At 39.4% G+C, this 24,944-nt stretch overlaps 4 protein-coding genes and 2 long non-coding RNA genes across 8 annotated transcripts; 3 read left to right on the forward strand and 3 right to left on the reverse strand.

Annotated features, from left to right (window-relative positions):
- Window positions 1–76: 76 nt before the first annotated feature.
- Window positions 77–15,571, reverse strand: LOC111592029 (tachykinins). 2 transcript variants are annotated; one of them, XM_023304025.2, is made up of 4 exons: window positions 15,459–15,571; window positions 1,830–2,513; window positions 679–871; window positions 77–628 (listed from the first exon to the last, which is right to left on the reverse strand). In XM_023304025.2, exons 2-4 carry the CDS (start codon window positions 2,475–2,477, stop codon window positions 615–617), a joined length of 855 nt encoding a protein of 284 aa, XP_023159793.1. In that variant the 5' UTR covers window positions 2,478–2,513; window positions 15,459–15,571; the 3' UTR covers window positions 77–614. The 2 variants fall into 2 exon arrangements, with proteins under 2 accessions (XP_023159793.1, XP_023159792.1); XM_023304024.2 differs by having other exon boundaries at window positions 679–895.
- LOC111592028 (beta-galactosidase) lies at window positions 6,240–13,063 on the forward strand. Its single transcript, XM_023304023.2, has 5 exons — window positions 6,240–6,368; window positions 10,583–10,825; window positions 10,899–11,113; window positions 11,179–11,596; window positions 11,741–13,063. The coding sequence occupies exons 2-5, from the start codon at window positions 10,599–10,601 to the stop codon at window positions 12,804–12,806; spliced, it is 1,926 nt and encodes a 641-aa protein (XP_023159791.2). The 5' UTR covers window positions 6,240–6,368; window positions 10,583–10,598; the 3' UTR covers window positions 12,807–13,063.
- On the forward strand, window positions 14,979–16,071 carry LOC111592031. The gene is made up of 3 exons (XR_002750916.2): window positions 14,979–15,153; window positions 15,565–15,911; window positions 15,997–16,071. It is a non-coding gene; the product is annotated as an uncharacterized LOC111592031 (long non-coding RNA).
- A 2,002-nt stretch (window positions 16,072–18,073) lies between these two features.
- On the reverse strand, window positions 18,074–20,455 carry LOC111592043 (kelch-like protein 18). Its single transcript, XM_030225690.1, has 4 exons — window positions 20,124–20,455; window positions 19,193–20,040; window positions 18,863–19,121; window positions 18,074–18,803 (listed from the first exon to the last, which is right to left on the reverse strand). Exons 1-4 carry the CDS (start codon window positions 20,250–20,252, stop codon window positions 18,321–18,323), a joined length of 1,719 nt encoding a protein of 572 aa, XP_030081550.1. The 5' UTR covers window positions 20,253–20,455; the 3' UTR covers window positions 18,074–18,320.
- Window positions 20,456–20,868: 413 nt separating this feature from the next.
- On the forward strand, window positions 20,869–24,777 carry LOC111599871 (GRIP and coiled-coil domain-containing protein 2). The gene is made up of 5 exons (XM_023315688.2): window positions 20,869–21,040; window positions 21,164–21,257; window positions 21,318–24,385; window positions 24,467–24,584; window positions 24,638–24,777. The coding sequence occupies exons 1-5, from the start codon at window positions 21,014–21,016 to the stop codon at window positions 24,727–24,729; spliced, it is 3,399 nt and encodes a 1,132-aa protein (XP_023171456.2). The 5' UTR covers window positions 20,869–21,013; the 3' UTR covers window positions 24,730–24,777.
- Window positions 24,504–24,852, reverse strand: LOC111599872. 2 transcript variants are annotated; one of them, XR_002751464.1, is made up of 3 exons: window positions 24,771–24,852; window positions 24,624–24,675; window positions 24,504–24,569 (listed from the first exon to the last, which is right to left on the reverse strand). It is a non-coding gene; the product is annotated as an uncharacterized LOC111599872 (long non-coding RNA). The 2 variants fall into 2 exon arrangements; XR_002751465.1 differs by having other exon boundaries at window positions 24,508–24,569; window positions 24,618–24,675.
- Window positions 24,853–24,944: the final 92 nt, after the last annotated feature.

Raw genomic sequence — 24,944 nt, forward strand, 5'->3', positions numbered from 1 at the left:
TGTGCTATATATGTATGCATGTATGTATATGTATATATATATATATATATATATATATATATATATATAGGTTAGTTTTTCTTAATCATTTGTATGTAGTTTTGCTTTCAATTACCGTTGTAATAAATTAATTGAAAATTAATTAACATCTCGCTTTCACTTACACAGCTCTGAATGGGTGTGTGTCTGTATGTGTATGTGTGTGTAGGTGGCTTTCTATAAAATCGATATTAGATATGTCCACGAAGTACTAAGTCAATTTTTAATTTTGATTAATTTGTCCACAAATAGATATGCAAATAATTTAATTCATATGCCATCTGAAGCTAATATGGGCTTCAAATGTGATTTTAATTAGAGTTCGCTTTAATTTTCGCTAACTTTACATCGAAACGATTAAGCCTATGTTGCCAGCAGAGGAAATCTTGTCTATAGGTAAATATGTGTGCGTGTGTATGCGTGTGTGTGTGTGTGTACTCACGTTCTAAATAATCTCCAGCCCAGCGATTATTTATAACATTGTATTTGCCTAGTTTAAGAGGAACTTCCGACTGTCATTCGTCAAATGTAAATGAGGAAGCGCTCGCCTATCTGTGCCACCAGTTCCGTTCCGCTTACTCCATCAGTGCTGCAATGGAACATGGTATCAAGGTTGCAATTGGGAGTGGCTTCACTTACCAGGACGCTTGCCTCGCATGCCAAGAAAGCCGCTGGGCGCACGTTTGCCACCAATTACATAGACCCATGGCAGAACCATATTCTCCTCCAGTCCTCCGTTGCCATCGCTTAGGGCGCTCTTCTTGCCACGCACAGCCACAAATTTACTGTTGAAGTCCGCATATCGTTGCTTCTTGCCTCGCACATCGTATGCCTTTTTAAAGAGTTTGCGCCACAACTGGCCATGGTTAGTTCCAACAATATTATAAATTACAATTAGTCTGTAGTTTGAGATAAGGGCGTGACAAAATAAATGCATTCATATTGAAGTTCTTAATGAGATCATTGCGAAATCAAAGCGAAAACGGAAAATAAATTGTAGTAAAGTTTTAAGTGATGTGAGAGTTTAATATGGTTTTCTATTTCATTGAAATTATAAATATTTAAGTATTATAAATATTTTGAGGTCTGAAATTTTGTTTCACTGACTGATTCTTCAAGAGTTCATAACAATTCTAAGCAAATAATGGTTCTGTTCTTCTAACTTCGTCTATTTTCCGGCGTGCCTAATGATGAAGACCCTCTTTGGTAAACTGGGTATGTAAATAGAAGTAAGGATACTCTACAAGCTCCTTAGAAATACCATTACAGTGACTGAGAATTACTGTTTGGTGCGATTTATGGGCTGGTGGAGTCATTTGTCCTTAAAAAAGATGATGGTCATGATTGATATGAATGAGCAAATAAGAGTTTGAGATTGGACCTTATGTGCGCAATGGCATAAACATGACCGAAATAATATTTAAACATTAATGTCATGCAACATTCTATACAATAAATCTTATTATATTAGTATTAAAAATAAATATATTTATTTAATTATGATTGAAGCTTATGAAACTCTAAAAAAAACACTTTATATTATAGAAATTTATCACGAAGTAGAAAAAATTATTTGGAGGTTCAAATATTTACATATATGAATTTCTAGCAAAGTTTTATTAGCAAGTGTTCCCAGTATTAAAATAAGAGTTAAAGTCCTATTCATTGACATTTCCTAAGCCTACATTTCCGTAACATTTCTTACGTACGTCCCCTCTGTTAACTCTCTGTTAATAATATAGCTGGAAATCTGTCACGCGCTCATCTGGAGCTGTATATGTTTGGCTTACCTCTGAGAGAGCTGCGCGCTTGTAGTGCTGATGTGAGACATCCTTTTTGCCACGCACGCCTACAAAGGAGTTGATAGGTGCGCGTTTCTCCAGCAGCTCTTGGGCATCATCTTCATCATCAGCAGGGTCGTTTTCGGATAATGATGGACGCTTGCCACGCATGCCAGTAAATCCGGTGGGTGCTCGTTTTTCCACATCACCACCGTCATTCGCCAGATGTTCCAGGAAATCCTGTAGGAAACTCTCCCGCAGACGCTGCTCCTCCATGTTCTGTAGTAAGTCGCGCAGTCGATTGTTACTCGACGTAAATTTCTTGCCTCGCACGCCAACAAAGGCCATTGGAGCTTTTTTGAGCCTTCTCCCGATCTCATTGTAAGAGTTGTCCGCATCGTCTTCAGCATAATCTAAGGGATCCGGGCCTGACCAGTTGGCATCTGTCGATACTTCTCGTTCCTTCTTACCTCTCATACCAATAAAGCTGGAAGTTGGAGCTCGCTTAACCATGTTTCTTGGCTGTTGCTGTGCGTCAGGCGCCGAAGGGCTAATAGTGATAGCGTCAGTATCCTCTGACTCGACTGCAGCAGCGTTGCTTACAATCGCAGCTGCTGTTAGCAACAGAAGCAACAGTAACAGTTTCTGATTGCACATCTCTTTAAATTTGTGTTGCGTGCTCTTAGGCGGGTGCTGAAAATAAAAACGACCGTTAGATGGCGCAATAGCTTAATAAAAACCGATATAAGAAATTCATACAAATATGAGCTCAAAAAGAAATGGTTATGCTTAAAATGACACTTATTTTATTACTAATTATTTATTAAATTCATCTTCTCTCTTTATATTATGTAAATGAAAATATATTTATAATTTACATTATATAATTTTGAAGTGGAAACTTCATTATAATAATATTTTTAGAATAGAACAGAAACAGAACAGAAAAGTCTTTACTAACACTTGATTTGCTATAGGCACCTTAAAAGATATGTCAATGTAAATAAGATGTGATGTATTATTTCGATATACCCTATTTTCCTCTAAAGTGTATCTCATTTTGTTGTTTTGCATTGGAAATTTCACCTTGGTTTCATATGGGTATTTGACTATTGCAATTGGCTCAAAAAGCCAACGGCTGTTGCAACAATTTATAGTCCCACATACGCAAATATTTGTAGACCAAACAAGCTGAGCCACCTTAGAGCTGCAATGGGTTGTGCTGCATGCATCCATTGCTTGCCATTGATTATGCTCGAAAGTTGCCATCGCCCGCCGCCTCGTTAAGTAAAATTGCCATGCAAATGCGTTGGCAATGTCGTCGAGGCACTCTCGATAAGACGGCTATGCATATCCCAGCCACCCGGGCAACTGGTGTCAGAGCAGCAAGCGCAAACAAGAAAGCTGGCACAGAACTGTGCTCGATTTTAAGATACTTTATAAAATTGAAAAAAAAAAAATACTTGATACTCCACTGATAAAGACTGCTTATATTTATTACTATTGTTATTGTGTAAGATTTTAGTTGCAAAACTATAAACTTTATTATGCTAAATGGATACCAACATGATTTGGCCACTTTCAAACTAGCCAAAAAATAAAATATTTTATCTTCTGACTTGTCGTCTTTATTAGAAATAAAAAAATTTCAAATATTTTAGTGCAATTTCCATGAAATTGCGGTTGGCTTATGCCCTCTTCGAGTGAGCTGCACTGAGGGTATGGTAACACTAACGATGCGCGCACAGGAAGCTGGCAACATGTAATTCAATTGATTGCCAGTGGCGTCGAGAAGAAGTTGCAGGCTGCGATGCGCGGGCAGAGCCAAGAGACGCCAAGTGGCAATTGAATTGAATGCAAAAGGCATTTGAATTGAATTGATGTTAAATTTGCGGTAATCAACAGGTTGCAAGCATAGTTTTATTTCGCCTCGATAGGGCCCATTGATGATGTCAATGGGTGAGCTTTGGCTTGCTGGCTTTAAGCTTAAGTGCCCGGAGCTGACAGTTTTTAAATACTAAAAATAACAGGGCAACGGCAAATGTCAAACTATCTGAAGGCCCTTCGCCGACGTTGCACAAGTCTCCATGCTCACGCTCTTTTATGACCAAAGTTTCAGGCACAAAATTAGCAGGCAGCAAAGTGTTAAGCTTCCTGTTTTTGAGGCGCCTGCCCGCTGGGCGCTTCACCATGACATGAAAGTGACAGCAGGCAGCAGTCGAACAATGACTTAGAAACAGGGCCAGTCAACACTCCGCACACGATGCATATGTGAATATGCCGGGATGGCTTTAAGTCAAGCTGTAAGCTGTGGTAAGTGTGTAGCATGTGTGTCCTGTCTAATTGTCAATGTATGTGTGACTCTGTGTTTGCTTTGTGCATACCCAAAGGACACTTTAAACTGCCAACGGGCCAGCAGGCCAACAAACCAATGGCCGTGTGAACATTAAAGATGCGAGAGGCGCCACAGCGAGAGATTTACATTTTGGCCAAAATAGCGCCCAGGACGTGCCACGGATATCCTTCGGTATACGCTATGTGTGCATGTGTGTGTTTGCCTGTGTGTCTGTGTGGGTAATAAAGGCCCATTAGCCCGACAGCCGACCCACTACAACAACGTCCACGCCGACGACAACAACAATAATAGAAACAAACGTACGAAATAAATAATAGAACAACACTGAATGGAAAATTCACTTTCTGGCCAATTGTTCTCAGTTCTCAGTTCTCAGTTTCAGTTTGCCTGCGGCTGCATCCCGTTATTGCCCTCTCTGCATCTATCTCGCGCTGCCCCCTCAAAAATAACAAACAAGCCGCTGCTTGGTTGGAGAATGGGGTAGGGGAAAACGTGTGTTTGGGCAACAGTTAATGCATAGCATATGAAGCGTTCCCAAACTCCTTTTTACTGGGCCCTGCAGCTGTAGCCCCATTCGAATTTCCGATGGCAGTGTCAATCGTGCTCATAAGGCTCTGTATTTGCATACATATATTAATATTAACCATCGGCCTCAGATGCCCAGTTGCACAGCAAATGGATATATCACGTTTAAAAGACCGCTTTAAAGCCCATTTATATATATATATATATATTTTTATTAGATATTAGTTGACATCGCAGTTATTGAAACAGGTTTCTGTAGTATAGTGCATGATGAATGTAACTACAATTACTCAACAATTTGAGAAAGCTTTAAAGGCAAGAATAGATTATTCTGAGCTATAGCAATATGCAGACGAAACTACGAGGCGTCGAGATCTACCTATCTAAATAATTTGTTATATACTCTATCCATTGAGAGTATATTTGACTGTGTAACATTTATCTTTAGTTCACCTCTGCAAACACTAAATTGATCTTGTCTTGTTCGTTCGTGCATTCGTCCGTCTTTTCATTAGTCCATCCGTCCGTCCATCTGCTCTTCCAAACGTTCGTCCGTTAGTCCATCCTTCCATCCGCTTGTTCGTCCGTCCGTCCGTCCATTTGTCCGTTCATCCATTCGCCCATCCATCCGTCCGTCCATCTGCTAGCCCGTACCTCCATTCGTCCGTCCTCCCATTCCTCAGCTCTTTCGTCCGTCTATTCGTCCATCTTTCCCCCTTCCGATCATTCTTCCGTCCGTCCGTTTCTTTATCTGTATATACGTAACGCTCTCGTATCAATATGCTTATCGTACTTTGAATTTGCTTCATATCCTTGCTCATATTCGTAATGCCAGCACTAAATGACTTAAAACAATGTTTTCTTCAGAAAATAATGCTGACACGAGCGTAGTTATTGAATAGTGAATAGTTCACTTTTCAGACAATAAAAAAGAAACATAAATTTAATTGCAGAGAAAAGCGTTTTATCTAAATGACTTGGCACATTTTGAATGGCATATGTATATAAATAAATATGTTAGATTCGGTTGATACAGGTACACGTGCAGGGTATTTACTAGTCGGTAGTTCTCAAGAGACAGAGAAATTCCCACAGATGAGTCATATGCTCTTAGTACTATTGTATAGGCATATATTTGAACAAAAATCCAGAGAAATAGCTCTAAGCAAAAACACGTATGAATGTCTCTGCACATTTGATTAAGAAAGTCCATCTGGAAGAAGAGTTATTCAGCAAATAAGTTCGCATTGTAAAGACCATGCTGCAGCCCAAGCTTAACAGAAGAGCGCGTACTTATGCGTGGGTGCGTCTGAGTAGACAGGGTATCTGCTAGGCGGGCACTGCAAGCTGATGGCGGTAATTTTCTTTCATGAGCACGACACGAGAGCTAAAATAACGATGACTGCTGCACACGAGTGAATTGAAAACACATGAATGATTCAAGAATCGTTCTCGCCATGTGTTTAGGCTGCACTTATCAGCAGCTCGTGGCTGGCGATCGTTCAGTTTGAGTTTGGCTTTCAAGCGAAGCGCACGGCTCGGTCAGGCAGTGAATATATGTATATACAAGAGAGCTGCATGCATCAGCATTTAAATATATATAACTATAAACTGTGTGTATCATAGAGATCAAATTGGAAATCAAAACATTGGCTGCTTAGCACCAGGTGAGCATGGGAATTGCGCTAAGAAAAGCAAGTGCTGTACTGTTACTTGTACAGTTATCTTAATGGGATTGAAACACGAACCCTGCTGACCTGATAAACAGAATAAAAGTCTGTGAGATCTTTGACTTAGCAAAATACTACAAAAACAATGAACAACAACGAGCTAAATCTAAAGCAAAAGCAAAAGAAAATAATCAACTTTCTTGTGGGGCACTCTCTGGGAACCTGGGCCTCTGCCAGGGCTTGGGCTTGGGCGCTGGCATGCAAAATAATTGAATTGGGTCAAATGTTTAAAATGCTTGTCTCATGTTGTGCGATCGGCTGACGTTGAATAACGAATAGCATTAAAAGTGTGTCTCAGATTTCGTTGTTCTTGCCGATATATAAATTACCACAACATTACGAGTTCCGTTTCGACTGCGGCATGTGTTTATGTATTATGTACATATGTACTTCTGTGCATATGTATGTAATAATGTATGAGTATATAAATGCATATACGGACAGATCGTTTTAGTGATTGCCTTAATTTTTGGACAGGTCTGCAGCACTCGTCCAAGTTCAGGGCCGGGAATTCACACATCATTTAATTCACTCTCAATTAAGAGCACGCACTACATTAGCTTTGACACAGCTCAGCAATTTTTTAGTTTTTATAACACAAACGTATGTATATTTGTCTGACTCGCATCAAGATACTTACAAATTCTTATCAAAATTCCATTAGACTTGGGACCAATAGGCCCCACTGCAAGGGGGATGCACAAAGCTGTTTTCTAAATTCGAAAATAAGTCGATTTTTTAATGACTGCCAAATGAATTTGAGTAATCAAATAGATTGAATCAACAGTCGTGTACTTCACATTAAAGAACGCAAAAGGAGATCTATCATAATCTATATTGTAAAGCACCTTGAATTGCGTGTGAAAATAAAGACTTCACTTGTTAAGCTGCCTAGAAAGGTCACATACTGTGCAAGGATTATTACAACATAATTATAATATAAATATTATTTTGTCATATACCATAGAATAATAAAATACAGCCAAACAAGTGATATTAAATCAATGCATTATCGAAATATCTTTGCTGTTTTTCATTTGCCTTGCTTTATATGTTCACCAAGTTCTGAGGCTGATAGAAAATTGAATTTAAACATTGGCCACTTATCAGTGAGCCATAAACAGAAATGGGATTTGTGAGGTGGAAAATACACGTACATAACAAATACGTGTACATACTTATGCGAGTAGGTAGTTGAGCAGTGATAAGAGCCGGCCTGAGCACATACAGCGAGTGCCGAGCTCAAATAGGCTGAGAAAATATTTCTTTATGGTCTTGGAACAGCTGTCACAGTGCCTCAATAAGGTCCAGGGCTTTGGCCAAAGCAAATAAATAAATAAACATTGCAGTAATTGTGAATTGTGAAATGTGAAATGTGAGTGCGCATCAAATTAACGCTCATGAAAATGAAACAGTCACAGGCCAAGTTGTTGTTCTTGGCCAAACAAAAGTGGCATAAATTTATAATTAATATGTCAACCGAGGCGCTGCATCAAGTTAGCAGAACAAACAGAGATTGATTCAGCGCGCAGTCCGTCAATCAGTCGGTCAGTCAGCCAGTCACTCAGTGAGGACAGAGCTAACAATGTGGCACACGACGGCCACGATGTCAACTAAATAATTGAACCATGAACTTGAGTTAACGCAATAATCCCATTCCAACCGAGACATTTGCGGCAGCACAAGATTTCGCTGATTAGCAAAGCTGCCGCATTTTGTTTCCGTAAAGCTGATGGCCATGGACTCGGATATGATGAAAAGCGCAATTTACATAGAGGGAAGTAACAATCCTTCTATGTAAAGCAATCTGGGCTAATTCTATAAGATATGGAATATTACATGATATAATCGCCAGACAGACGCTTGACACTTACATAAAAATGTAAAATTCATTATAGGAACTTCAAGTTAACTTAAATAAGTACAGTCGGGTTGAAACGACTTCGCGATACTCCTTCCTTATATGTTTCAGTTCAGATTGTCTACCCGAGTATATATTCCAAAATGTATTCCCGATAGGCAACGCCCCTAGTGGGCTCATCAAAAAGGCTTAATACTTTATAGACTTGATTTCTCAAGGAGCATACCCTGCGCAACATCAGGATAGTGCACCCTTCACGTTCTCCGTTAATTTTTCTATTTTCTATACCATTCGAGTTAAAGTCCTACAATTAATTTTGTATTTTTTTACTCTACTTTATTCTTATTAAAATAAAACAAAATTGAGTTCTGCATAATTTCAGTAAATATTAAGAAAAAAGTTAAAAAAAGGTCTCAAAAAGAAGTTGCTAAAAGTAGTCATCAGGATAGCCCAATCATTAATAATTTGTTTATTTTAATATTTTCATGGCATAAGTTGGTTTTAAATACTTTTATTTCACATTTGAAACTCCTTTAAATTAAATTAGTAGTATGGGGCTCCAACAAGTATTACAAAAATTAGATTAGGAATTCAATTGTAAATATATTCAAAATAAATTTTAAAAAATTAGATAAACTCTAATATTATATATATTAGTGTTTTTCGGAGCCGTACCCCAGCCTTGTCAACCATTCTCTAACGTGATCGTTGTTATTTAAGTCTGCGTAGTAAGGTGTGCCTCCAAGGACATTCACGTTTAGGTTCTGCATTTATTTGATACAAGTCTCTAACTTCAATCATAACTTCATCGATACCCCCACTCGACATTGCAATAAGCCAATACACTCTCTTAACTCCATAAGCGAGTATAAAATAATTATATTCGAATATAGAAAGGTGTTTTATTGCATTGCATGAACTATTCATACTCTGGAACATTCAACAAAAATATTACAATTAATACCCGAGCTTTCTTCTTATAGTTTGTCAAGAAGAAGCACAGTAACAGTATACGCAGTCGAGCAAGCTGCGTGAGTGGATTTGTGTGTCAGTGTGTGTGTCTTTATAGATAAAGATGTGCGTGAAACAGTTGAGCACATTTAATTGTTGTAGTCACATGTGTCACGATAAGTGGGTCATTTACCCTCTATTTGGAAGCGATCGGGTAGACTCAACTGAACATTACTGTTACTTAGGAGCCTATTTTCTGTTATTTTCCCGTTTTCGAAATATTTAGTTTTTGACCTAAATAATCTTTTTCACTTATAAATTATTTCTGAAAAGGCTAAGAAGACTACTAATTTAATGTTTTATTTACCACACTAAAGAATATTCGAACATGTGAAACTTGTTAATTGAGACAGTAAATCATAAATTAGAGAAAACCTAAAGTCAACAATAGTATTTCGTTAAAGTAGTTAGTATTTCTGGACTCTAATCTATTCCATCAATTTAATGCCAAGCTAATTTTTTATTAATACTGTCAGTTTCTTGAGCGATAAAAACAGTTTCTTTTTTAGAAATGAAGTCCAGATTAAGATTGAGCTTATACTCTATACTCTATACTTAAATAAAAAATCATATTCAAACACATTCTTTTTTCTTCGGATAATCCTCTTTCTGCTATATATTTATCGCACTTTATTTCATTTAAGCTTTTCTGTTTAAGAAATAACTACTTCCAACTAAAGATCATACTGTAATAATATCGTAATTCAATATTTAGGCAAGTCGGGCGTAACCGACTGCATATTACTCGTTTATGGTCTAACAACAGAAGGCTGAATAAAGTAACTTAATTGTTAAAATTTTGATTTCTAGGTCTAAAACTGTAAGAGATACAGGCTTGCTCGCTTATATTCTTTAGCACTTTAATTAATAGCATTTCTGTTTTAATAATATATATATATATAAAATATATATATAATAATAATATGTAATAATATTTCCCAATTTGCCACACCTTATAAGACGAGTTTATGCCCCACATTTCTATGGTCTATAGTCTAGAGCTTGCGGACAGCCAGACACACATTGCCGAAAACTAATATACTCAAATATTTCAAATTATATGAGTATAAAAATGCTTTGTGAAATGGTAACTCTACTGCAGTTTGACAGCAGTGACTAAAATAATGTTTTCATAATTCGAGTATTTTTGATTTCAGCGCTAAATTTTAAATGTATTAATTTTAAAATTTTAAACAATTTGGAAATAGATTAAGAATTAATGAATTTAAAAAAAATAAAAAGCCTTAAACTTTCCTCGTCTTAAAATTTTGCTTCGCAGACGTTGCCTGGCAATAATGAATCTGTTGTATGGCTTGTTGACGATTGTGGCATTGGTGTCCATTGCCGACCTGGGCAGCAGCTCTCGCTTGTTTACTGTGGACTACGAGAATGATCGATTTCTTAAAGATGGACGGCCATTTCGCTTTATTTCTGGATCCTTTCACTACTTTCGGGCTCATCCCGACACCTGGTCGCGACACTTGAGAACGATGCGTGCAGCAGGACTCAATGCAGTTACTACGTAGGTTTAGTGCTTAGCCTGGCAGGCTGACTTCTTAATTTGAAGCAAATTTATTATATTCCTATTTGTTAAGTTACGTGGAATGGTCACTGCACAATCCGCGCGATGGCGTCTACGTTTGGACGGGCATTGCAGATCTGGAGCGCTTTATACGCCTAGCTGTGGATGAGGATTTGTTGGTCATACTTCGTCCCGGACCCTACATCTGTGCCGAGCGCGACATGGGCGGCTTTCCCTACTGGCTGCTCAACAAGTTCCCGGGCATTCAACTACGTACAGCCGATATCAGTAAGTGCATCAACAATGGCTTGATTCCAACCCAATGGAACTAAGCAGATTCTTCAATTCTGCAGACTATCTGAGTGAAGTGCGCATATGGTACAATCAGCTAATGGCACGCATGGTTCCCTATCTGTATGGTAATGGCGGACCCATTATCATGGTTCAGGTGGAGAACGAGTATGGCTCATACTTTGCCTGCGATGCCAATTATCGCAACTGGCTGCGCGATGAGACACAAAGCCACGTCAAAGACAGTGCTGTGCTATTCACCAACGACGGACCCGGTGTGCTGCGCTGTGGCAAAATACAGGGTGTTCTGGCCACGATGGACTTTGGGGCCACATCAAACCTTAAGGACATCTGGGCCAAGCTGCGACAGTTTGAGCCCAAAGGTCCACTAGTAAACGCCGAGTACTATCCCGGCTGGCTGACGCACTGGACCGAGCCAATGGCCAATGTGAGCACTGCAGCAATAACAGGAACTTTCATGTAAGTGTATTGAGAGGATATATTAAAAGCCTTAAGCCAGCAGGTGGGGGTGACCACTCAAAAGATAGAAGGGAGGATACATGGCCTGCTTTCACTATCGAGGTTTGCATATGATGAGCTTCTCTTCCTTCTCTTTTTTTCTAGTAACATGCTTGATAGTGGAGCCAGTGTCAACTTCTATATGTTTTATGGTGGAACGAACTTTGGTTTTACGGCCGGCGCCAATGACAATGGCCCCGGCAACTACATAGCAGACATAACCAGCTATGACTACGATGCACCAATGACAGAAGCCGGTGATCCCACGCTCAAGTACATGGCTTTGCGTCAAATTATTGGCAGGTATTTGCCGCTGCCGGATATTCCAGTGCCAGCGCCGGTGCCCAAGCGGGCTTACGGAACGGTCAGGCTACTCAGCTGCTGTACGTTGCTGTCCGACGAGAGTCGAGACAAACTGAGCACGGGCGTTGTGCGGTCGCCGAAGCCAAAAACCTTTGAGGCACTGGACCAATATTCTGGCTTGGTATTATATGAGACTTGGTTACCGGCGCAGTTTAAACGGGATCCGAGTGTGTTGCACGTTCGTGGGCTGGCGGACCGTGGCTATGTCTATGTGGACAATGAGTTTATAGGCATATTGGCACGTGAGACACCTGTCTTCGATTTGCCATTGAGTGCCAGCATGGGCAGAAAGTTGCAGATCCTGGTTGAGAATCAGGGACGCCTCAACTTCGGAAGGCAGCTGAACGACTTCAAAGGACTCACGAAGGACGTGCGCCTGGACAAGCAGATATTAATCAACTGGAATATGACCCAGTATCCCCTGGAATCCTACGAAAGCTTGGAGACACTGATTGTTCAGTCCACCGCAGCGGCGCAAGCTGGTTTTCATGAGATCAAGGAACTGAAAACGATTCTACGCAATGGACCGGCCATCTATTATGGCTCGTTGACCATCAACAGCGCCGAAGAGCTGGCGGACACATACCTAGATATGTCCGGCTGGGGCAAAGGCATTGTCTTCCTAAATGGTGAAAATCTGGGTCGCTACTGGCCTCTAGTTGGCCCGCAGATAACGCTATATGTGCCAGCTCCAGTACTGAGAGTGGGCAGCAACCGTCTGATCCTAGTCGAATACCAACAGACACCGACCAACATGGAACTGCAGTTCCGAGATACACCCATCCTAAACAGCAGATGTTCAAATTAGCTTAGACACTACTACTTCTGTATCGTGTATCATGTAAATTGTACTAAATTAAGTTTTTTATAAGACATTAAAATCTGGTAATGTGTCCTTTATCCTTTTGTAAGCCTGCTGCTAAAAGACTCATTACCGAAGCATCGCCATCAGCATCAGCCCCCACCATCGCAGCACAAAAAATAAAAAACAACCACAGGGAAGCACGCATGTGACCTTTGTTCGTATGCCACCTTCCCAAATTAATCCCAAATGATTGAAGTCCACGACAGCACAGAAGCTGCTAAACTGTCGTCAGTAAAAGTTCAAATTCACGTCAGAGCTCGTTGGTTTCAACGCTGAAGTTAAGATATATGGATATGTTATTTATATATACTTTATATGTATATATAAAATACATTTATTTTTAGTTTTCTTTTTTAAAACATAAGCTTAAATCCCTAGATTCAGTAATGAAGCAATTTATTTTTGTTAGTCCTTCAGCCTTGCTCTTTAGTTAAGCTAAGATGAAGATAATGTGGAAATGAATAATACAAATATAGAGTCAAATACCGTTATCTTGCTCTCAAGCTAATTTGGGTTCTTATAGACTTAACATGCATCATTGACCCATCGAGTCTAATACTTGATGAGAGTCATGTTTAGGATTTTATAATTAAGCAAACAAATATTTATATTTATTTTTTATTTCATAATTGACAAGCAAGACTTCCTGAGCGAAAATTAATTTTTTTTTGGGAATCATTCATTTAAAAAAAATATATATATATAGAATAATTCTACAAAAATAATAATAGCTAAGCCAAACGGCTCCCAACTTGACCATCTTGTTATTTTAATTAGCCCTGTAGCTAAAATAATTGTCGTACTTGATGTTAAGGTTAATTAGAACGCGCTTAGCAGCGTCCACACACACACGCACAGGTAGGCGTTCAGTTTTTGAAAACATCTTTCAGGCGCAGCTGCAGCTCGAGTACTTGAAAATGTGTACACAGCCCGTGCAGGTGTGTAAGGGAGCTGGGCACATACATTTCCTTGTTATTTGCTGCAGACACATGTACGTATTTATGTACTAATTGCGACTGTCCAAGTTGACATAAAACAAGTTAAGGCCCAGAGGCTGCTTTAAAGCACCGCCCCATGTTGGTCGTTTTTTAGTTTTTACAGAAATGTTAGCTTGTTGTCTCCAAATGGACCACACGATGCGTGTAGTATATGTCAACACCGGATGCGAGTAACATTAGCTAGCTCCGAATCGCCGAGGCGCATCAAAACACATATTTTCGCATTGAAGTAGCATTTTTATTAGCTTTTGCCGCCGGCTGATTAGCCGTCGGCTTGGTTGTCATACTATACGAAAGGTTAAGGTGCATTTGATTTGATTTGATGTTGAAGCAAACAACTTCTAAGAAATAATTTAATAATTGTAGGTCCAATCGACGTGTTTCAAACTGCCTTAAACAGTTCCTAACTAAGCACAGTGGAGCAAAAATCATATTCAAGCAAGAGAATTTCAAAATATAAATGGCATAGAAAAGTAAGTTTCTCGAGCCTTAAAATTAAAATGAATTCAGAGAGTACTATATTTACAAGGTGATTCACAATTTTCTGCCAAAATTGGATTTTGTAAAATATTAACTTTTGTTATTGCAGATGAAAAATTATTATTAGTTTTGATTAATACGACAAGAAATTCTAGAAAGAAGAAACTCAATAAATTGTTTTTAGTTTTCTCAAAAAATTTTGTCGCTGTTGGTCTTCCTGTACGTAATTTTGACCTCATCAGGTCTGCTTTATGATTCAAACAAATAAGGACTAATCTGAGTGTTCACTCGCAAAATTTTAGCTGCTTTCAGTCGGTATTAAGGCACGTAAATAATAAATGCTAAGGACTTTCAGCTAATGCCTAACATATCTCAAAGGACACTTTTCTCACTGATTACTTACGGCTTACTGACATTTGTATGAAAAGATGCTAGCAATTGTCAAAAAATAAAGATAATAAAAATGACATATATGGAATCACATATAAAAATAAGTATTTGCAAATTATTAAATTTTATTTTATATTAAAAATTTTGGAAATCAAAGAATCTTAATTAATGTTTTCTTTTCAACATTTATCAATTACAATTAACACATACATACAATTAGAATAGTCTTATCTATAATAAAATTCTTTGGTATATCAGTATCAAATATTTAAGCAAAAACAATATTCTGTTTTCGGCCATACGGGAACCAATCGTGCAGAGCTAACTAATTTGTTGTATTTCCCTTTGACCAATCGAAGTACAAAGTTGGCTTAAGTCGAACTGGAAACAAGTTCTCAAGTTACTTCATGTTACTAACATTTGTAAGTAAACCTTAATGCTGTTGGTAACTTCATTAGTTACACAAGCTGAGCATTAAATATTTTATAAGTACAACTGGATGTTTCCTTTTTATTATCTTTTGCTCTATTAACAGTCGATGACTTTTGTGTGCTTGCTTAAGCAAACTTGATTTTGATACAAAGCTATTACATTGACTAACAGGTTGAATTATTATTTTGAAAGCCAAAAGTTGTATATTATAACATCACATTTTAGAGTCGAAGTTCGTTATTTCACAAATATTTAGCTTAATATTTCATAAACACAACTATTTCTATGCACTTACAATTATTAAATTTTAAAGTTTCAATTGTTTGCCTTGCAGTTGCTCAACAGCTCTGTGTGAGCTTCAAAAATTGTTTTATAAATTGTTTTTTTTTTTTATCTTATAGCGCACTGCGAATGAACACCCCGAGAAGTATGCAACAACTGAGCGACAGATCAAAGCGGCAAAGGACTTTATAAATGCTCAACGCTGGCCGCCAGCGAAGAATACAACTACATACACACACAGAGCTGAATGCGCTTCGTTGGATACACGCACACAACGAACAGGAAACGACAAGCTCGAAGCACGAAGCACGATGCTGCTCGTGTGTCGTTCGGCTCATGCCTTTTGCGTTTATTTGTTCGTGCATATCAACAATTGGTCGAATAGAAATTCAACTGTGTCTGTGTTGTTCACTGTGTGAGTTGGCGGTGGGACTTGGGCCTCACGCAAGTGAGTGTGGGTGCATGGGTATGTGTGCGTGCGTTAGCGTTGGTCTGCTTTTATGTGGGCGCCACTTTGTTGAAAAAAACGAATAACGGATGCATACTTTTAGGTCGCGGCGCGCAATTGAATTGAACGGAAATATTGTTTGCATATGTGAATAAAACATTAAACAAGAAAAATTTTGGCCTGCCTTCATAAGCATATGCGAAATATATTCATTTGCTTTTCGATATTAATTTTTACAACTCGGCCAGTTTTTATTTGAAATGTTAAAGTAACTTTCAACAAACTTTAAATTTCCCAAAAATATCCTAAATTGCATATTTGCATTTAGCATTGTTTATGGACATTATTTGCACAACACATCAAATAATAATAATGCAAAAATACAAAAAATGATTTTCCATTGCAAATTACCCCTTAAATGTGTATTTATGTTAATCTTAGAATTCTTATGCCTGCGTCATGCTGTCAGCGTGGACGATGACGTTGGAGGAAACGAAAATAAAATCTGAAATCTGCATCTTTTAGGCGCGCGCCACACTTGAGTCGAGGCTAGCTTGGAGAGCAACAGCTCCAAGACCTAGACCGTACAACCAAAAGCCAAGATAATAACAAACCACGTGCCACTCGTAAAGGCCAAGTGTATGCAAACACGAACGCCCACGTCCGTACATCCTTTGCTCATAGCCGAAAGGCAAGCGTTTATTACTGTACTGTATGCAACAACAAAAATATTAAAACAAGCATCTTTAATACAAATGCAAATGCAAATGCAGACAACTACATACACACAGCATTGCTTGTCTTTTTGTTGTGTTTCTTTTATTTTTCAATTTAAATGTCTGTTTAACAGCTTTGGGCCTTAACATATCCAAACAAAAAATATTATATTTTAAACAAAAATTGAAATCAAACTAAGTTTGGCTCCGTATGCTTCGAAGGGGTGAAGGTCAAGCATAGCTGAATATTGATTCATTTTTGTTTTAACGTGCAACATCTTTAAATTTCAAAGGTATTCTGCTGTTTCGCTTCCAACTGGATGCATATTAGGCATCTTCATTCGGGGCCATAAAACTCGATTGCACAGTGCTGTAATTTGCATTTAGATTGGCAATCACTTCCTGTAAAGTTTGGATATATATTGTATTATATTTATTCACTCTTTCAATTAACAGCATTTCAGCTATATTTGACTCATTCCGAATTTAACTGTTTTGTTCTATTTACGACCATTTCAAATATTTGCGCTGACTATGACAAACATAATTAGCATTTAATTAAAATAAAATTGCGCAATGCTTTTATTGATAGACAAGCAATTGGTGATTTGATTATTGAAATCAAATAAATCAGCCGCGAAAGCCAGCAACCCTTTGGCAATGTTAATATACGTGTATATACATATATATATATATATATATCGGAAATGCTGATAACACTAGAATGATCAAAGCCCCAGTTTTAGACGATTGTATTCTGGGAATGGCATGCCTTACCACGGCCAAATAAAATTGATAAAGCGTGGCAACAGTTTTGTGCTATTTTGTGGCGTGTCATTTATCTATAAATGGAATTTATTCTGTTAATTACATTATGGACTCGCAAATGGCTCTTACGGCCTGAGATAAGCCCATGGGACCACACAATGCATATGTGGCGCCACCTGTTGTACATCGGAGGCGGCAGATCCGCAACTGCAGCAGCAGGTGGCACAAATTCAATTTAAAAATGCATTATAAAAGAAAGCATTCAGAGCATTCCAAAAGGACATGAACTACGTAATAGAGGGTTGCCCTTAAAGTTAGCCTAACGTAAAAAGACTCATTTTGCTGGAGGCTATCTAATCCAAAACCTGTTGATTATTTATATATATATTCGTCTCAAGGCAATAACCCAAATGTTAAAATCATAGATAGAACATTTACATTATGTGTCATTACATCGAAAACACATGGAGCTGCCCTCTTATCACGTAAAATGCAATTTTTTGCGCGTTTCTGTATTTGCTGTCCGTATATTGTTGAGCAAACAAAGTGAATTTGTCGCACATATGGAACACAACAATTGGGTTGGTGAGATACGGATAAATGAGATTTATCTGTGTTTGAAATTGTCACAAGAACAACAAAAATTGGAATACGTTCAAAAGCAATATATATATATATTGAATTGTATTGCTGAGATGTTAAATGTTTACAATTTAATGAGTATTGTGGGCTACAAATAAATTACACACTACCAAACATATACAACTGGAATGTAATTCACTTAACAATCCTGAAAGACGCATTAATCAATTTTAAAAATAGAGCGGTGGCTAAAGCACCACTAAAGCTTAGTTGTACATTGACATATATGCACAAGACTATAGTATATAATTGCATAAATTAACTAATCAAATAACTACGTAAGAATTTTTGGCTAGGCAAGCTAATCAATGCGGATTACACCAGCACCAACACCACCACTGTGTGCGCACATTGGAGGCATGAATGTCCATTTGTCTGTCTCCGGATCGTAGACTTCAACGGTGGACAGATTCGTTTCACCGTCATAGCCACCAATGGCCCACAGCTTGCCCATGTTGGCAGCCAACGCTACGCGAGATCTTTTACAGTTCATTGGCGTCACCAGTTTCCAAGTGTCTGTCAGTGGATCATAACACTCCACAGAACGCAGAAATGAGTTACCACAGTAACCACCACAAACATATATTTTTCCATTAAGCGTGGCTACTCCCAAGCGACAACGTCGATTCAGCATCGGTGACATCTTGATCCAGACATCCTCGTTCTGATCATAACGCTCCACAGAGTCGAAAATTGACAAACCATCATGGCCTCCTAAAGCATAGACGTAACCATTCAGTTGAGTAACTCCACCCGCTGAACGATATTTCATCATTTGGGCCACCTGAAAGTATATTATACACATGAGTATTATTAACATACAATTTTTAGTATTCTACACACCGTTTTCCACGTATTAATTTTGGGGTAGTAAACCTCAACAGTGTTCAGCGATGTAACGCCATCGTATCCGCCACAAACATAAATGCAATCATCCAAAGCAGCGACCCCGACGGCGCTGCGCTTGCACAACATAGCACAGCCCTGAGACCATTTGTTTTTGCGCGGATCATAGACTTCCACTGTCGACAGTCGTTCGGTGCCGTTAAAGCCACCGAAGGCGTACAATTTGCCGTCTAAAACAGCCACACCCACTCGGGATCTGTCGATTGCGATTTAATATATACAAGTTAAATGAATGCGTGTGATAGATCTATGAAACTTCCAACTCACCGCATCATGGACATTTGTTCACCCATTTTCCATTTTTTTTTAATGGGATCGTAAATTTCCACAGTACTGACAGATTCACCGGTGCTGGCTAGTCCACCTACGGCGTAAATTTGGCCCGTAAAGAACTCGCCACACCGTTGACGTGTGCGAAAGCTCTGAAGCAAGCCACGACGCTCGGGCATCAAATGAAAGTCTTTTGCCTCATCTAATAAGTCTCGGCATTGGTGAGAAGAACGTATTAGTTCCTCTCGTGCTACACGGTCTGCCAGAAATTGAGGTGATAACAGAGGCAAACGCACTGCAGCCAGTACTTGCGGAAAGAGCTCCGAGCGTTTCTCTTCGGCAAACTTAACCCAACGCATGCAAGCTTCAAATATTACTTCCTCATTGAGGACATTTAGTTCATCTCGTCGCATCAGCTCCAATAGTTGTTCACAGTCCAGTGTGAGGAACTCCTCAGATTGAGATACTTTTGCAAAGTTTTGATCAATGTACTTGTCCGCGGCATCAGTCAACTGCCGACAAATCATCGAGTCGCCAAATGTGCGTATGCCCAGCACATTATGGGGATGAAAGCGGGAGATGAGAAAAGAAGCACAGGCGTCACGCACATTGGACAGTTGCAGGAACGAAGCGCCAACCATGAGGCTTTGAACGTTTTGGTTATCGATTCGAACCTGCCCACTGTACACATAATTAATCAGACTTTCCAGAGCACTAGGCTCAATCTCCTTCATGGTAATTTCTCTGATGCGACTCTCTGCCATGTTGTTCGTGAACATTGCATAAAAATATGGTACTGTGGCAGCTAGAACAACGCGATGGGCCGAGAATGTCTGATCTTCAACCTGAAGGTAAAGATTGCACATATGTTTATATTTAGATTTAGACTCGATAAAGATAATGCAAAGATAGGGGACTGGCAACCGACCTTCAGTGTGACATCACAAAGCTTTCCCAGTCTTCGTATCTCCTTGAACAGCGGAAAACTCTCGGTAAATAGCTGCTCGTGCTTGTATATGACGGATTGATCCTCCAGTTGATTATCGCTCAGATCCATATTTATGGTCTCAGGCTCATCTGCCAGCAGCAACAACCAAAAACAAGTCCACTTGCAATAAAATACTTCTAAAAATACCAAAATAACAATGCGTTAGGGATGAGCAGAATAACGATTATTCAGTCACTGTGTTCACTCCGATTTATCACTGATTTCCAAATAAATCATAAAATATGTGTAGATGAAATAAATATGTATTCTGATATAATATTTATCAACAAAATATATCAACTGTCGAAAACGATTTCAAGTTCAGTAGAAATTAGCAAACAATATCATGTTGGTCATTCAATATTTAATCCATAATATTTTAAATTGCTGTTGGTAACAGTTCACATTTTGAATATGAATTGAGAGGTTTTTTGTGAGTACAAAATCAGCTGACTCACACAGAGTTTGAATTTTCACTATTTCTCGATTAGTGATGGGCACTTTTTAAAGTGAATGATTTATGTTAATAATGTTTAATTCTTACTATATGCAAAAAATATAGAAATATATCTCCGTTCACAATGTTACAAAAAATGTATTATTCAGATAGGTAGTCGAGATTCACATATCCCTTAAGAGTGATCGTCTAAAATAATAGCTCATCTTACCAATCGTAAATTGCGATAGCTAAATGTTATCGGTTATTTACCCATCTGACAAGTTGTTCAAGTTTTATTTGGTACAATTATTATTAGAGGGAAGAAAACAGATAAAGGCAACAGATCAATGTGTTTGTTAGGCTTTAAGATAGCAGAAAGGCAGCATTGAACATGGATACATCAATTAGGGAGACCCAGGTATATACTTGCTCCAAGCTTTAGGCCCCAAAAAATCAGCAACGAAAGCAAAACAATGACGTTTCAACGACATAAATATATGTACATATATGCGGTGATGTGTGTATTTTTGTATGTTTGCAGAAGAATCCAATCGAAGCTTTAAGTAAAGATGAACTCATCAGTAAATACAAGGGTCTACTTGGAATTGCTAAAAAAGCGAAGCAAGCCAAAGATGGTAAAGAAATCATTTTCCACATTATACTCGTTGTTAATTATTTGCTTATCTCATGAGTAGAGCTTGTTGAAGAAAATCGTCAGCTGAAGGATGCATTGGCAAAGGCAGCCGCCAAGCAAAGCAGTATTCCTGCAATGCAGGAAATGCTGCAGGATTTCACCGATAAGAACCTCATTTTAACTGAACAGCTGAGCTCCCTACAGCATAGGACCAAAGAAGATGCAGACCGATTGCAACAATTTGAAATTGAAAATGAGAGCTTAAAGCGTCAGCTGGGGCGTTTAAGCGATGAAAATGATGATCTGCTTGCCGACATCGAACGCATGGAACAGGCCATGCAGCAAGTTAATACGCTGGGCAGCGAACAACGCAAGAATCTTGAACTTCTCGAGCTGGATATAGCCAAAATTAAGGAGGCTGAGACGCAAAATGACATTCTAAGGCAACAGGCTGATAAGGCGGCAGAGGAGGCAAAACAACGCTCAATTGAACTTGAAGAGCTTCAGCAAAAATACGATTCGGTCAAACAACTAAACTCCGAGCAGCGTAAAAAGTTCAATTCGCTTAAAGATAGGTTCATCGATGTCCATCGCAAAGTGAAGAACCTAAAAGAATGCAAGTGTGTTCTTCTGGAAACACAGCACGAATACGCTGCGTCAGTTTCCAAGTGGCAGAAGGAAATTATTAAGGCATCGCAACTACTCTGTGCCAAAATGACAGCATTACAGCAGGAGAATGTTCAGCTTAAGGAACGACTAGAGGCGACCAAATCTACCAACCAAGTTTCTGGAAATAATAAACGGTTGCTGCAAAAAGTTTGTGAGCTGGAGCGTTTATCCAAGCTAATAAAAGAGCAGCAGCAACATAATCAGCTTCCCAAGAATGCACTAGACATTGATCGTATACTATCGAAGTTAAGCTGCGTGGAACAGTTGGCAAGCATCATTAAGGGGCAGCAGAGCTATCAGCAAACGGTTCAGCCTATCAGCACATTGAATTCATCATACTTCACTTCAAAACTCAATCAACTGCAACGCTTGGCTCAAGTATTGCAAGAAGAGCGTAGCCAACAGGACTGCGCAGTAAAGTTAATTGAGCAGCAACATGAACGAGAGAATGCGCAATTAGAGGCAAACTATGTGGAACTGCGACAGCAGCATGAAGATTTGCAAACGCGATACCAACTGAAGGAAAACGAACATGCTGAGTTGCTGGCCGAGATGCGTGAACTGAACGAGGCGTTAAAGGCGCGCGGAGATGTCATATCCCGTATGCAAGAGCAATATGACAAGTGTCGCATGGAGCTACAAACTATCACAGAAAATCTAACTGAAAAGTCAAAACAACTGGGGCAACTACAGAGCAGAATAGAGGAAATGGAGCAGCATGAGCACTTAAATGGGGATGCGCAGAGCGATGTGTTGTCTACATCTACAATATCGCGAGCGGAGGAATTGAATCGATTACGCGAACTTGACGATGGGTACGAGGAAAAGTACAATAAGCTACGGTCTCTGGCCGTTAAGTTGAAAAAGAAACTGCAGGAGCAAACACAACAAATTCAAAATATGGAGCATGCTGGAGCAGCTAAACTAGAGGCCGAAGTGGAAGCCATTAAATCAGCACAGGTTCAGCTACAACAGGACTTAAATGCAGCTCGCGCTGAGAACCAGAAACTTAAATCCAAGGACAAGTCAAAGAGTTCGAATGTGTTGAACCTGGAAATTGAAGCAGCCGAGAAATCGCTAACAGAAGTGAGTGCAAAACTGTTAGCTAAGACCACAGACCTGGAAGCGCTCACAGAGACGTTAACCAGTAAGGAGAATACTATTACACAGCTTCGCAAGGAGATAAGTATATTAGAACAGGCGCAAAACGGGGAGACAGCCCATTGCAAACAACTGAAGCAGGAAATTGATCGAATGCAGGCACAACTTAAGGACGCTGTGCATGGCAGGCAGGAAGCACTATTAGGCAAAAAGGAGCTTGAGCAGAGTGTAGAGCAGCAAAAGTTGCAGGTGGAGGAAATCCGATTGCAGCTAGCTGAAAACACCCAGCAATACGAGACTAAACTCAAGCATTCTCAAGAGCTGCTAAAAAATAGCTTAGAACAGCTGGAAGCAAGACAAGATGCTCTTACTCAGCTAGATGTCGCGTTACGCCAAGCCGAACGCGTCAATGAACAGCTTCAAACGGAATATTCTGAATACAAGCTCAAAGCACAGGCTGTGCTGCGTAAACAGCAAAACCGGGATTCAGATAAAGAACAATACCTCGAGGTAGAATTGGCCAATATGCGTGCGAATGAACAGAAACTTTGTGAAAGCAGAGATGCGAGTGCGTTGCGAATCACTCAGCTCGAATCTCAGCTGGAAGATCTGCAGCGCAGCAACACACAAATGCAGCAACGCAGTCAGGAGCTTCTGGGCATGATCGACGACTTGAAATATCAAAATGAGACTCTCACGCAGGACAATCAGCGACAGCTTCAGCAGCAGCAACAGCAACTGCTGCAACATCGCCTGCAGATCGAGCAAATGGATGATGTGCATCAGATGCGCGTTGCGCAGCTTCAACAACAGATCGAACAACTCGAAAAAGCAATGCCTTCCAATCCGATTGCCTCATCAGTGGCCGTGCCGGCAACAGCAACCGCCGAATCGACTAGCCCAGAGCAAAGCAAAATTGATTTCCTGCTGGATCACGATAGCAGCGGTGAAACGCTTGCACAGCTGGCAGCACAGCGCAAAATTTCTACGGCCTCACGTCGTTCTCACGATTTTATGCCGCTGGATGAGCTGTTAAATACATCCCTCAATGCCATAAATAGCGATCAGGTCACAACAATTTCTAATTTTGGGCGCAGCGTCAGCATGCAGGACGATGATTTAGAGTTGGATGGCCGTGGTGAAACGCAAGCTGCACTTTTAGCTACCAAAGAACGTTTAAGCATACAAGAAAGTCGTGTCCGTCATCTGACGACCTTACTGGCCGAAAATGAACAGGATCTGGCCAAACTAACACAAATGAATGATATGCTGAAAGAGGAGCTTCGTCGCCAGGAGCGCTCCGAAGAACGGGAACAACATATGCACAACTCGGAATATCTGAAAAACGTATTCCTAAAGGTAAACTATTTGTATAAATACATCTATTTACGTCCAGTGCCCGAAGTATATTCAATAACTCGAAAATAAATTTTGTTACAGTTTATTACATTGTCCAATTCTGATGAGCGACAACGCTTGGTGCCCGTACTGAATACAATTCTTCGATTGAGTCGCAACGAGGTTGAAATGCTTAACTGTGTGGCTAAGGGACAGAAAGGTAATTCCGTTTCTGAAATGCCAGAATGCTTACTCATACTACTTTCTTCTTAGTGTCCACCGATGGCAGCAGTCGCAGCTGGACTGGTTTTCTGAGTGCGTGGAGTGGAAGCGGCAATTCGGCCAATGCCAACAATAACAATTAACTGTCCTCTTGGAAATTGGGTTTTATTGGTATTATACTTACTTTTTAAGGCAGTCGCAGCAGCTCTTATTGGCTAGCTTATCTGTATGTGTACTACGTTGTGTAAATCTTGTATATGGTTATTGTCACCAAAATTGTATTTATGTACATTCTTATCGATTCTGTTGGACTTGAGATTTAGTGCTGTCCTTTATAAATATACATATGCCATAGAGC

This window comes from Drosophila hydei, unplaced genomic scaffold (genome assembly GCF_003285905.1).
Source record: "Drosophila hydei strain 15085-1641.00,03,60 unplaced genomic scaffold, DhydRS2 tig00008137-arrow-arrow-pilon, whole genome shotgun sequence".
NCBI lineage: Eukaryota > Metazoa > Arthropoda > Insecta > Diptera > Drosophilidae > Drosophila > Drosophila hydei.